The following is a 13800-nucleotide window of genomic DNA, read 5'->3' as shown; positions in this document are numbered from 1 at the left end:
AGGATCTTCAGAACACATATCAAATTAAAAAAAGTAATGTGCTGCTTCTCAGTGATTCTTTACGGAGAGAAGTTGTACAGATCTGTCTACTAAATCCACTCATTGATTACTCACTTACATCAGCATTGAATAAGAATAGTTTCTTCTCTAAACTGTGGTAACATTAAAGCTGTGTCTGTTTTAACTAACTAACGCCATCAGCAGTGTCATATACTGACAGTCTTAGTTCTATCAAATGCTCAAAGATAATCACAATGTTCCACCTCTTGTCCCGAACACCTGTCTCCTGTGGTGATTACCACATCACTTTCTCACAATAAAGAGTCTCTTAATATCTTAATCTTGCTGGTGGCACAGGTCGCACCCCAACAGCCTCTAATCACACTCTGTCGAAAGCAACATGTGTGCGAACTTTACAGGTTTTAATCCTCCAATGAGGAGCGACTGCAGTTTTTTTCCCGCAATGTGTAAAAGACCACGGTTTCCGTGACAAGAGTGTTTGAGCAGTATACACTTCCTGTTCTCTTCTAATTTGTATGGATCATTTGTTCCATGTGCAGCGCATCTCAATCAGGGGAATTATTTTTCTTTTACTCGAAATTGTCCAGTCTGGCTGAATAACATAAATAAAAAATGCATATATGTGCTGATGTTTCCAGGTGACAGCCATCACCGCCAGTGCGGAATTCTGTGAGCAGCAAATCGCCTACAGCTGTCGCATGTCCAGACTGCTCAACACTCCAGGTAAGGGCCGAGGAAGGCATCTTTATTCCCCACCGACTCAAGCTCACAGCTCTGACACAGGCAGGATGCTCTTTTTGTTATAGTTCCTACGAACAACAACACACTCTCCCCATCTCCTTTTATCTGGGGAAGAAATAGAAGAGGCAAATAAACCAAGTTCATGGAAAAGTCATTGAATTGGAAAAGTCACAATTCACATGAATATCTACAGTGTTTGTGATTGAATCTAAATTGGTTGAGCCTGTCAAGTTTTTCTTCTCTTTTTTTGAAAGTTTGAGCAATATCACTCTGCGTGCGGTCCTTTCTGCGGTGACCAAAATTGCAGCTTGCATGCTAGAAAATTGTAGATCTAAAGTAAGAAGGCAATGTTAGGCTCCACATGCGCAAGTGTATGACATAGCTTGAGCGGGGATTCTTCTAAATGTGGATTAATTAAAATGACTTTTGACATTTGTAACATGGCAATACGCAGCACAAGGTAGCCGTGTAAGCATCGGAGCAGCAGGCTGCAGCTGCTGCTGCTGGGCACAAAACAGCTCTGTCTCACTTGTTCCCCCCTGCCTCCAAACAAGCGTTTATTTTTGGAGGCTTCAAGTTGTGTGAAGAAATAAGCCAACCTTTCAAACACAGGACTTTTAACTAGGAGACTTGTGCTCAAAGCAGTATTGAGTTTAGTTAGTGATGTTTGTGACGTGGTTTTAGTACTTACGATGCATTGTTTACGTATTTTAGATCCAACAATGATGTATTCCAAGAAACCTAACTTTTGTTTTTGTTACCTGAGGAAGTAGTTCAAATTAACTATGTGTTTATTGCGACCGTTCGCTGGGATACTGAGTGCATATGATGCCAAGTGACGATTTGGAGTAAGAATGTGTTTTACAAATATTATATCCTCCCTTTCATTTGTCTCTCATCTCAGACTTCACAGGAGAAGTCCAGTGTCACAACCTTTGCTGGCTTTTCCCGTAATGTGTCGTCCCTCTGTATGTTTGATTGTTAGATTTCATCGTGTCTTTACCGAGCACTACAGATAAAAGTACTTAAACAAAGCAAAGGGAATGAGTTGTGGATCATTCTGAAAAGATTAACTTGGATAACATGCATTTGAATTGGATTTGTTTGGACAGGCTTCAGCAAGGCCTGGCATGGTCGTCCCTGTTTGGTTTGGATTAGTTAGGCTGGCTGGTGAAATGGCTGACTTGTGTAAGATTTTCCCTGGATTAGATCCGTTTGATTTGCACTAGTGCTGGGTTTCATGGACGTTCTGTGGGGTTTTGAACAGTTTTTTAGAGAAAATAAAAGAGCAGGGCGTGCAGCTGTGCTTTACTCGTGTCTTACTCAAAGCTCGGTATTAAGTCTAATAGCTGTGTGTGTGTGTGTGTGTGTGTGTTTTACTCTGAGAATAACAAGCCCGCTTTCATTGTCAGAACCGTTTCTGCCTCTTTCCCTGTGGGCTCTTTAATACACACACACACACACACACACTACACACACAGATATACATACACAAAGACCCACCTTAGGGATTGCTTCATAAAGTCAACACATTTGTGGCAATTAGAGTGAGTGAGATGAAATAGAAAGTGGTTGAAGAATGGAGAGCCCATGCGCTTGTTAGATATATGTGTGTGTGTGTGTGTGTGTGTGTGTGTGTGTGTGTGTGTGTGTGTGTGTGTGTGTGTGTGTGTGTGGGTGTGTGTGTGTGTGTGTGTGTTTGTGGTCCTTGATTGACTAAGTAGGAATAAAGTGATAGGTGGTTAGTAATCGCTGGGTATTACATGCGGCAGACCAAAACTTTTCCATTAACTTCTACTGCACTGAGCGATGGCACCTTCACCTGCAGTGATCACATATACACACACCTTTTAAGACTCTCTTTATTATACTTTTGCTCCAATGCTCTTGCGTGAACACACACATACACACACACACACACACACACATTCCTCCCACAACCACACACACTCAGTCCTTCATGAACTAGTTTACTCCTAATTCACTTCCCTGCAAGTTAGGGAAATCCAATTACCAGTTTAGAGTGGCTGAGGTAGTAGGACCAGGAAAAATAATTTCCCCAAAATATGTTTCATAAATTAGCTGTCAGCTTTCATCAAATTACACTCTCAACAGTATTGTTTGTGTGAACCACAAGCACACACACACGTATGCATGGCTAAACACAAGCACGCTACTCTTCCACTCCGGATCTCATCTATTCCACCAGGGCTGGCATTTAAGAGCTAAACAAACCATTAAATGGGAATTATATTCTGCCACCAGTGACATCCTTAATTTGGATCTTGGGCATGTGTCCTAATTGTGTGACTCCTTCCTCATCTCGTTCACGTATTCTGTCCCTTCGCCGTTTTTTATCCGCTCTCTTTTCACTCAAACACATCTTGCACCTGCGCACACGCAGTTGATCTCCGTCCAACATTCGCTCATTCGCAAAACGGGTGGGTAAAATACTGGAGGAGTGGGATGCTGATGCATGCAACGACACACACACAGAGACGACTCACAGGCACTCGCAGACTCTCCTTCCCCACACGATGCCTTCCTCTATCTAATCTCTTCCTCTCTCCACTGCTGCCCATCATCTTCTGCTTCCACATTTATCAATTCATATCCATTTATTGTCCCCTCTCACTCCACACCTGCCATCTCTACCCTCCCCCCCTTTTGTTTTCCCTTATCTCATTTAAAGTCTCCATTTAAACCCTTTACCCATTTTTCACCTGCAATGTTACCTTCCCTTACTTCTTCCTTCCCATTTTTTGAAATCTTCTTTTTTTCCCAGCCCATCTCTCTGTCCCTGTCTTCTCACTCACTATTTCCATTAGTGTTGGAATAACGGCTTTTAAAAGGAGAATTAGCTCCCTTCACTAATGATTTAGAATAATTCCTTGCAGCGTAAACAACCTGTAAACAACCAATGGCACAAGACCTGCACAAAATAAAAACACACCGCTATCATTCTCTGAGACACATCGGCACAGCCACAGAGGATTTAGGAGGAGGCGTATGTGCTGTACATCAGTTCAATCAGGTAAGACCCGTTAAATGAAGAAAGGATGTTTATTGTTAACATGTGATGCGCAATGGTGAAGTCTCAGAGTCTTTGGCGCTTGGACTCTACGGGGAGATTTGTAGTTGAGGGCTGACTGCCCTGATCAGCAACGAGATAGACCCCCCCCCATCCCCCATGGAGTCCAGACCTGGTGGTGCTGATGAGCTGATGGAATGATGAGTTGAAGCTGATGGATCCTTGAAGACTGGCTGGAGATGGGGAGGTGGAGGGGTGCATGACAGCAACCTGAATGAACTGAAGGTATAGAGACGGTCATATTTGAATGAGACAGCAGCGAAATGATTGGCTCGCCATGTCCTCATTTCCCCGCTTATTGGATAGAGTGGACCAGCTGATCTGCGCAGCTGGAGTCATGATTGACGGCGCCGAGCGATGACGGCGAGTAAGTAATGAGTGCACATGTGTGGGAAATGATTATCGGACTGAGGGATGAAAGGCTGGCGTGAGGGGTATGGTCTTCCTGTCTGAACTTACGCAAAGCTTCATTTGCCTTGTCGCATCACCAATGGTCAATGAAATAAGCCAGATTAAGAAGCTCCTTTGTCACTGTTGCTCCTCTTTTTCTTTTGAAAATGAACATTATGTTTACGTGCCCGGAGTCGTGCCCCTATCAGTCGGACTGAGCCTTGAACAATCAGTGCTCTGCACTCGCCTTTTATCTAGATGTGTCGGAAGTTGGTGGTATCCTAGTAACTGTTTGAAATGAGTCAGCATCTGCAAGGAAAAGGTGTGCAATTAATTAACACACACAACTATTTTTTTCAAACTGTCATTTTTGCCATGAATACTTTCACAGAGAAACTTATGTTATTTATCTTTGGAACAAGGAGGACTTTTCCTTAAATAAAGGCATCAACCATTCCGACTGCATGGAACGGACATTCAAAACGTGTTCAACCACAGCAGGCACAGCCAGGAATCGACTACTTGATCAGGTTTACTTAAAGATCCTGGATTGGGTTGGTATAAACACTTTCAGGTAAGAAAGCCCTGAAGGCACACTTGTCCTGTGTGCAGTCCGCACCTAGAGGGCAAACAGTACTCCTTTTTTTTTCAATCTTGACAAAGGCCTCGTGATCCACTCCCAAATGTGTAAAAAGTGACACTGGCGGCAAAATTCAGCAACAGCAAACTTAATGTTTTCTGATAATTACCTGCCCACCCAAAAATGAGATTACTGAATGGGCTGAGTAGCCAGCCTGTTTCTCTCTGCTGAGGAACTTTATCAGCAGGGATGACATAAAGTTAAAATTGTCAATGTAATGTTTGTTTTTTTGTCCAGTCATGTCAACAATGATTATGGTACTTCTAAACGCTCTCATAAAAAGTGCTATCATTTCAGGGTTTTTACACATTATTAAACTTGTGTTAGCATATTTACTGGCTCTAAAAATGCAACAGGCAAAGGACAATGAGGTGATAAGGCAACTCTATACAGTAAATAGATAGATTGGAGGGGAAACGTTGTGTGTGAGGAGAATAAATGGAGAACGCTAAAGAGAGAGAGAGTGTGAAAGAAGGAGCTGAAACTCCTGTTGTTTAAACTGTCAGCCGACGTCAGTCACAGGTCGAGCAAAAGGACTGTGCCATGGCCAACAATAGATGACTCAACTGAAATGAGGGTGCAGCATAGGGCACTCAGTGGAAGAAAAATGGACTCGGGACAAATGATTAACTGGCTGACCTTAGAGGTGGGAACCACTCCACAACCTGGCTTTATTACGTCTACCGCTGCATTTAAAAAAATATATATTCAAGCTCTAGTTCTTTATAGTCATTAAATACATTAGAAATGCCAACGGAGGAAAGATAGTGAGTGATGGACACAGGAGGAGAGGGAAGAAACCAGGGTAGCCGGATATGCAAGATGAGTGTGGTTCAGTAATGAGGCTGTTACACTCCATTCCTTCTGCACTTCTGCTCTCAATTATGGCCAACCAAGTCACAGCAAGCCAACCTGTGTAATATTCCAAGCACACACACACACACACACACACACACACACACACACACATGTCTTACCCATATGACTTTATTCTTAAGCGCTGGGTGACAACACATACATATATTTTCTTTTGTGTGTGTGTTTTACTGTCATCATTGACCTTTACAAATGCAGGCTTTTTGTTGTGGTCACCCTCGGTCTTAAGCTCTTGTGTCTATCTGCAAAAATAACAGGTACCAATAATGATGCACTGCTGTGAAATGTGAACAAGCCGAGCTGACGGCCAAGTGAACTGCAAACGATCACTGAAAAATATGAAATCCTTAACTAATTCACAATGAGTGCTGCACTCCTCTGTGGCTATAATGCAACTCACACCTGTTAAATTGCTTTTGTCTTTTATATTAGTTATTTTCCAGCTGATTTACAAATGAAAACAAAATTCTAATCTGACAATGGACCTTGTTGTTGGTTTTTTAACTGTTTGGGATTGTGTCATTATTTATATGACATATATTATCCCTTTTTATGAGCCTATTATGCCTACACACTGCCCATATGTGCCACATCTTTCGTTACAGGACTAATGTTCTGGTTACAGCGTCATTAACTTGTGGAGGCACTCGAGGCAAGAAGCAAGTCAGGGGCCGAGAGAGAACAAGAGCTAATATATCGAAACACAAGAGAAGGGAGAACCATCACCAGTGTCTTCAGGCGTCTCTCTCTCTCTCTCCCCATCACCCTCGTGTCCGCCTATCCTTTTCCGTTCCTTTCTTTACCCCCTGTAGACAAGATGCTAATTAACGTGAAATGATCTTCTCCATCTTCCCCTGCTTTAACTGCACCGATGAGAATCCGCCTGCCTTCAAGGTTGCAGGCAGTTTGTGGGGCCCCCCCACCCATTACAGGCAGGGGCGCTCAGTGTGTTCAGTCAGTTGATAAGAGGCATTCAAGGCTGACGCGTAAAGTTAGGCTTTATATAGAACAGCAAATTAATAGATGGAATTAGCCTGAAACCTTTATACTGCCTTTCAGATAGGTTTGAACTGGAGACACTTGAAGACATCTGCGGGGGTGGTTAAAGATGTTATAATTGCTAATGGGAAACAGCAGGCGTGTGTTCAAGGGGTTTTTTGTGACAAAAGAGAGAGACTGTACAAGACATAGAGCAAAAAAGTGTGATCCGTCACAGAGAGGCCCAAATCTTCTCCAGTCCAAAATGTGTGCTCCGTCGTTGCTGTGGACTTGGTAATGCGTCATTGCCCGGGATAATGCCGTCATATGTTGTGTTGACAGTGTCATGCGTCTTCTCCCACGCCGTCTGCTGAGCGCACCACTCACAGCTCGTAGCCACACCATTTTACAGACACCGACCGACTCACTAAACTGGTGAGGAACGTCGGCTCCATCATGGGCTGCAAACAGGACTTTCCAGAACAGGTGGTGGAGAGGAGAACACCGAAGAAATTATAATCCATATTGGATAACCCCCCCACCGCCTACTGCAGGGACAGATACAGGAGAACCTTCCTGACAACTGCGATTAGACTTTATAATAAATCACCTCTGGCCAGATCCTCCTCAAATTGAACAACATCAACAACCCTATCTATCTCTTAAGTTGGAGTAATAAGGTGTTTGCAAGAGCTGCTTCTGTCTCTTTTCTCTCTTTAATTTCCTCATTTTTGACCGTTCTTCCTTTAGTAGTTCTTTCTCTCTCTTTGTGCTTGTCGTTTTCTCTACCACAGTCTCTTACTCACACGGGCTCACGAGAGTAGCCAGGGTGTGTGTGACTGTGTATCTGTCTGATGTCTGCGTGGATGGGTGGTGTGTGGTTTAACTTCTCTGAAGACAATATTGACTCGCCAGTTGAGGCTTTTGGTGTGTGTGTATCTGTGTCGTTTTCAAAGCCTCTATGCCTCTCTCTCACTTAGTACATGTGTGTGTACTTCAGTGTGTGTGTGCTTATTGGCATTTCCATGGAGTAAGCGGTCCATGCCTGCTGCCCACTGGCTGCAGCATTCTTCCGGCATGCTGAACAGAGTGCATCAATTCTGTTTTAACACGAGCAGAAACGAGAAGCAACCATCCGACAAACGTCTTTCCTTAAAAGTATTTCACACATGTTTATGTTTTGCACGCAATATAAATCGGTCTGATGTAGCAGCCACTGCTGGAAGCTCAAATTACTGCTCCGTGTGAAGGCACCGCCAAAGATGAAATGCTAAGGGCTGCTCTCGGTCGTGTTCTGCGAAAGGTAAACTCGTTCACATTCAGAGGTAAACGCTGTCTTTTGAAGCTTGCATTAGCTGTAAATGCATTTCAATGCATTGCAGAATCATTACAAGACTCGTATGTTAAGGCAACATTTTAAGTATGTGTGTCAGGTGCACAAAATTAGAACTACCAATCAAACATCGGCCATGAGAACGGAACACTTGAGGAAAAGATGAGCGGTTTACAGATTTCCGGAGACAGAAAAAACGCATCACATGTTAAAAGAATAATAATAAATCAATTATCGTTTGACATTCTAAAGCAATATGTCCCTTCATTGACATAGCAGGTAAATAAAAACATTTAAACAAAGCAGAGCTTAAAATGTGTTTTACTTTGAAACAACTTCATTGGTTTATTGAATGCTTCTCCACTAAGTCCATAACACATGAAAAGACCAGGACTTAATCTTGTATCCAAACTCAATGTAATGCTATCTTACCCTTCAGAGACGAAGCTTCAATTTATAGTTGTGTGTCGTTGGTGCGAATCAAAGATTCTCCTTCTACTGTTTCCGTATCAGCTGCTCTCCAATGACAGGAATGATTGAGATATTGGATAATTTCAGAATTTGTTGGGGGTATATACTCTGTGTATGAGTAGTTTTCCCTTCTTAATATGAATGTATTGATGTATCGACATGCAACACATCACACCTCTGATTCCAAGCTTTCGTATCAGAGCAGCTTCAAACAGCTCATGTCGACTATTTTTTTCCTGCCTTCGCTCTTTTCAGCCCAAATTAGACATCAATCAAAATGAAGAGCCTACAAGGGAGTCCATTATCCACAAAATAAATGCAGCACTCAGCACACGGCATTGTCAACAATTTGCTAATGGTTTGTGTTACTGCCAGTGGGTGCATTACAGTTCAACATAAGACATTAAAATTGTTAATGATCTTCGGGGACTGAAGTAAATGCAGGCGCGTGAGTTACATTAGGGTGGAGAGTGACTTTTTCTTCATATGTTAGCAAGAGAGAATATAAGCTGCACACAGCTATAAAAAGCGACGGCAATTGCAGAAAATAAGCATATTTCTAGAAAGAGCAGTAAAGATGCTGTGCACTCGTGCCCATTGTGTCTCTCAATGCACAAAAACACACATATTATTCCAAAGCACACGCCAACGATGGAGACATATCATTGGAAAACATGTTCTCGAGTCGAGCAGCAAGCACAAACAGTGTGAATAAGTGCAATCACGCAATGCAACATCCCATCAGCGCAGAGACACAAAAGTCAACTCAAAGTATGTCGATATGTGTTCCTGTTTTCTTTCCACGGCTTCTCTGTTCTCCCTCTTTTCTTCTTCATCTTCCATATACTTCTTCTTTATGTCATCTACTCTCTGAAATGCTCAGTGCCGCTGGGTGGTCTTCAGGCACTACATATACAAAGGCACCACACACACACACACATACACACACACACAGATACAACATATGCACATTAATGCAGGATAACTTCCCAGGAAATCTATAACAGCATACATTATTGCTACTATTGCTCTGGCTTGATGCCTGTAAAGGAAAGTTATGTGTGTGTGTCTGTGTCTGTGTGTGTGTGTGTGTGTGTGTGTGTGTGCGTGTGTGTGTGTGTCTGTTATCAATGAGTGTTTGTCCCCACTGGATGTTCATACTTCTGATATTACTATGTGAAGATTGTTATCAGACAGCAACATTACGCTGAATGCTCCTCAGAGAGATAACGCTCTGCATGGTTAGCGTTGAAGTGGACTAGATTTTTTTGACGTGAGCATGCTGAGCTATGATAAAATGCACCTGATTGCTTATTGATCTCCTTTGAGAAATTATCGTGTTCATGGCTCAAGAGAATCCAGTGAGTTGCTCAAAGGAATACGGAGTGTTTTGTTAAATTGATTGGGTTTGGCGCAGTAGTGCCATGTGGCTCCCTGTATCTTTCTTTTCTATATTTTTTAAATCATACATTGAGTTACTACACCCACAGACCTGACCTTTAAGAAGAGACAAAGCTGGTTGAGATGAAAACTAATTGCCTCGGTGTGATAATGAAGGAGCAAGGTTTGTCTTTTCTGGAGGTGAGTTGTATGTCTGTGTCCCTGGCAGTTAAATGGAATTTCCCATCACCAACTAACTTCACTTTAAAAATGAGCAATACTTTACAAGTTGGCCCAACATGTTGTGGTTTTAGGATGTGTAATTAAGTATAAACAAGTTTGTTTGGGGTATGTTACCCATATAAAAGTCAGTGCTTTGAATCAGTGAAAACTGCACAGCATTGTTGAAGTTTATTGGATAGTTTTCAGAGGCTTTCTCTGAATTCTCTTTGTTCCCTGTATCGAGTGAGGAGACAGCCCATTCCCTTTCAGTCGTCTCACGAACACAGAGACACGTCTAAACCGCCAGAAGACAAACACATGTCAAGTAGGAACAGTTCATGGCGTCACTGACGCGTTTCGGATGTCATGGACTGTAGTTTATAACCCTCAACGACACTTTACCATCATTAACTACATCATTACCAATTAACAATAACATCAACAACTCTGTTTTTCGTCTTCTTATTAACTGCCATCGTTTCTGCCGTGATAGCTATTCTGGTCTTGTAGGGTTAATAAAAGATGCGTTAATTCATTCCACCTCATATCTCTTCCGTCGATAATGTTTGTGCACAGGAAGCCAATTACATTTTGCTCCTGTGGTGGAGCACTTATATCATGGTCAAATCAAGAAAACGGGTTTACACTTCCTGGAATCCGCACTCAGGATACTGCACCTTTTAATGAAGACGAGCACAGTGCTCCGAGGAGATATTGTACAACAGCTGTTGCAGGTGTTTGCATGTTAAAAATGTTCCAACTAAATGAGAAAAGAGCAAGCGCCAGTATAATGTTTATTTGCCTGTGTTGCTCAGGATTGCATGTGTTGCTGCTGTTGTGTACATAAGATAGTGGAGGAAAGCTAATCCAGAAGTTTTCAAACTTCATAAATTGACATAATCACAGACACACAGAGCACAACTCAAACTTTAGTCCAAGTCTCCAAACACACAGATAGCTTATCAATTCAGAATGTTATGGCAAGAAGAGAAGGACAGAAAGAAGGGCGAAGGAAAACTTAACATCTTACAGTAGCTAGTGATGAGAAGAGGGAAGGAATGGGGACGTACATTTATATAAAGTGACAGAGAGGGAAGAAAACAAGTGAAAGAGTGAGAAGAGAGGGAGGTAGAGGCAGAAGCAGATTAGTTTGTTTTCTGCCGCTTGCTCTGACATTGAAAGATATGTCGGTACTAATGTCCCAGAAAGCCTTGAATAACACAGCAAACCGATATATATCCTCCTTAATGGGATTTTCTGAGCTGTACTTGCTCCCCATCACGTGCACTAACACTCACACGTACACACACCATTACACCCAAAGAAAGAGCACATACACATAAACAATACACCATATGGCCAGCGGAAAGATGAAAGGAAAATGGAAAAAATAGAAACCACCCGCTTGAGGAGTAATTAGGATAGTGTCTTCTCATTTGTGACGCGCTGAGAGGTTGATCTCAATTATGACGCTTTCTAAGGCAATCCTCAGCTCTCCATTCGTCCTCCCCAAGGTTGCCCGGGACAACAGAAGCGTGAAAAGCTGTGGCGTGTGACCATAAACTGATCATCAAACATCGCGGCGTCAGTGATGGATCCCACTGCAAGAGGATCCCGCTCCATTACATAAGACAGGCATTTGCATATCCATACGAATGGTCTCGCTGCCCTTTTCTTTCCTTTTTTTTTTTTACCTGCGCATCCCACACACACACACACAAACAAACACACTCACACACACACCACAACCTCACATATATTATGAACCATAAACTATTCCCAGTGTCAGTCGTGTTTATGTATGCAGCAGAGTCGGCCTGGTTTATTGCCGTCTGTGAGTGTGTATCTGGCGATCACTGGAGGCGGTTTTCACACAGCTCCCGGATTACAGCGGGATGTTGGGGCAAAGAAAGATGAGACCAATTGGAAAAACAACAGGAACAGAACAGAGGAAATATCACTCAGTGGTGCTAATGAAGCAACACGGGGCGGGAAGTTGATTATCCAACTTGACCTTGAGGGGTTTTTAAACCAACCCAGGGAAAGTTAAAGAGGCAAAGTTGCAGAAGATGCAGAGTTTCACAAAGTGGGAGGATGCGCGTGTTTGTGAGTGTGTATGAAATAAATCGACCGAGTCCATCAGTGTGTACCTGTCTGTTATTATGTGCCACGTTTTGACGGCTTTTTCTCTGTGTGCCGATTTCTGATTGTCATACACTTAATGTCAGTGTGCGCCAGTGTATTAATATCAGTGTCTTCATATCAATGTCAATGGGTTAGTGTGTGTGTGTGTGTGTGTGTGTCAGTGTGTTGTTTTGTGCCAATGACACATCTCTGCGGAGCAATTTTTGTCTTGTTTCTCACACAGCGAGCACAAACAAACTAATGAATATGCACGATGTTTATCTTGTCAAACGTTGGCGTACCATGCAACATTCTCTCATAATTACTTAGTTCCAATTGTTTGTGTTGTTGTGTCACACTGTGTGTTTGTGCACAGTGTGTGCTCTCGCATATGACGTCCTCCTCTTGGGTGTCAACAAATGACAGCTTTGTCATCACCCTGACTTCGCCCTCATGCCTGAGTCATAGACAGAAGCCTTTTAATTGGTCTCGTACTTTGAGAGGGTGAGCCAAGAAGTTTTGTGATTATTTTTACAGTCCATGATGAGATACCATGCTTATAATAGGACTTCAGTCCAAATATGTTCATTTAAAAGAATCCGTTCAAAATCAAAAGAAGAAAAAAAGGAAAATGTTGGAAAGCATATGAAAACAAAACATCAGATTTATAATTAGACAATATCTATTAAAGTAGAGTGGAATGCTTGTGTCACGCAGGTGCACACAGGTGTGATTCAGTATAGGTAACATTTAAAGCTAAAACTACATCTGCAGGATGTTATTGATATTTAAAATGGATTGTTTGAAAAAAGGATGAACCAACAAAGACTTGAACCAAAGACAAATGGAAGTATCAATACAGCCCAAGCCTCGTTTTACTCCTCTGTGGCGTTGCGCTCCATTCTGCTTCAAAGACAAAAACAGATCAACAGTCACACAGTGGCGATGGCATTTTCCTTCATTATGATAAATCTAGCCACTGAAATTCATTTTAACTTGAACCCAGGTCCATCGTGCTGCTGCTGTAAACACATGAGCGCACCCGCTCTCGAGGAAATAGTCCTCAGCTACATATCTGATACACCTATGGATTGTTTTTCATGATATATGTAGAGTAGCAATAACTTGGCTTGGCGCTGAGGAACATGTTGATTCATTGAGTCGTTTGCAATAATACAAATATAGAACATTTTGTCAGCCTTGTTGACCATCAATAGTGTTGCTAAAAGTTGCTTTCAATATTATATTGAAACTTTTAACTTGATTAAAACCTATGTGATACGCAGTTTGTGTCGCTGCCCAGTGTTGGATGTTGGAAAATAGTTTAGAGTATTTTTGTCCTTTAACTGTTGTGGAATGTATTCGGTGCTAGAAAGAAAATAATCGACATTTGATGGATACAGTTATCTAGATCAAATTCAAAAAATGATTATTAGTATTCGTGGCATTTAACTAATACATCATTCTGGGGGGGTGGCTTAACTTCTTTACTTGTTCATGACCTTTATTTGTGTTGTGTCATCTCTGGCTGGA

General features: G+C 42.1%; 1 protein-coding gene across 1 annotated transcript in view; it reads left to right on the top strand.

Moving 5' to 3' along the window:
- The window catches only part of cntnap2a (contactin associated protein 2a), a 217510-nt gene that overhangs the window by 113978 nt on the left and 89732 nt on the right, over nt 1-13800 (top strand). Inside the window, exon 14 of the mRNA XM_056434085.1 lies at nt 660-744. Coding sequence (XP_056290060.1) covers nt 660-744 — 85 coding nt within the window. The remainder of the gene's footprint in view (nt 1-659; nt 745-13800) is intronic.

Source organism: Pseudoliparis swirei, chromosome 16 (genome assembly GCF_029220125.1).
Source record: "Pseudoliparis swirei isolate HS2019 ecotype Mariana Trench chromosome 16, NWPU_hadal_v1, whole genome shotgun sequence".
NCBI classification, from domain to species: Eukaryota; Metazoa; Chordata; class Actinopteri; order Perciformes; family Liparidae; genus Pseudoliparis; species Pseudoliparis swirei.
This window is presented reverse-complemented; position numbering and strand designations above follow the sequence as displayed.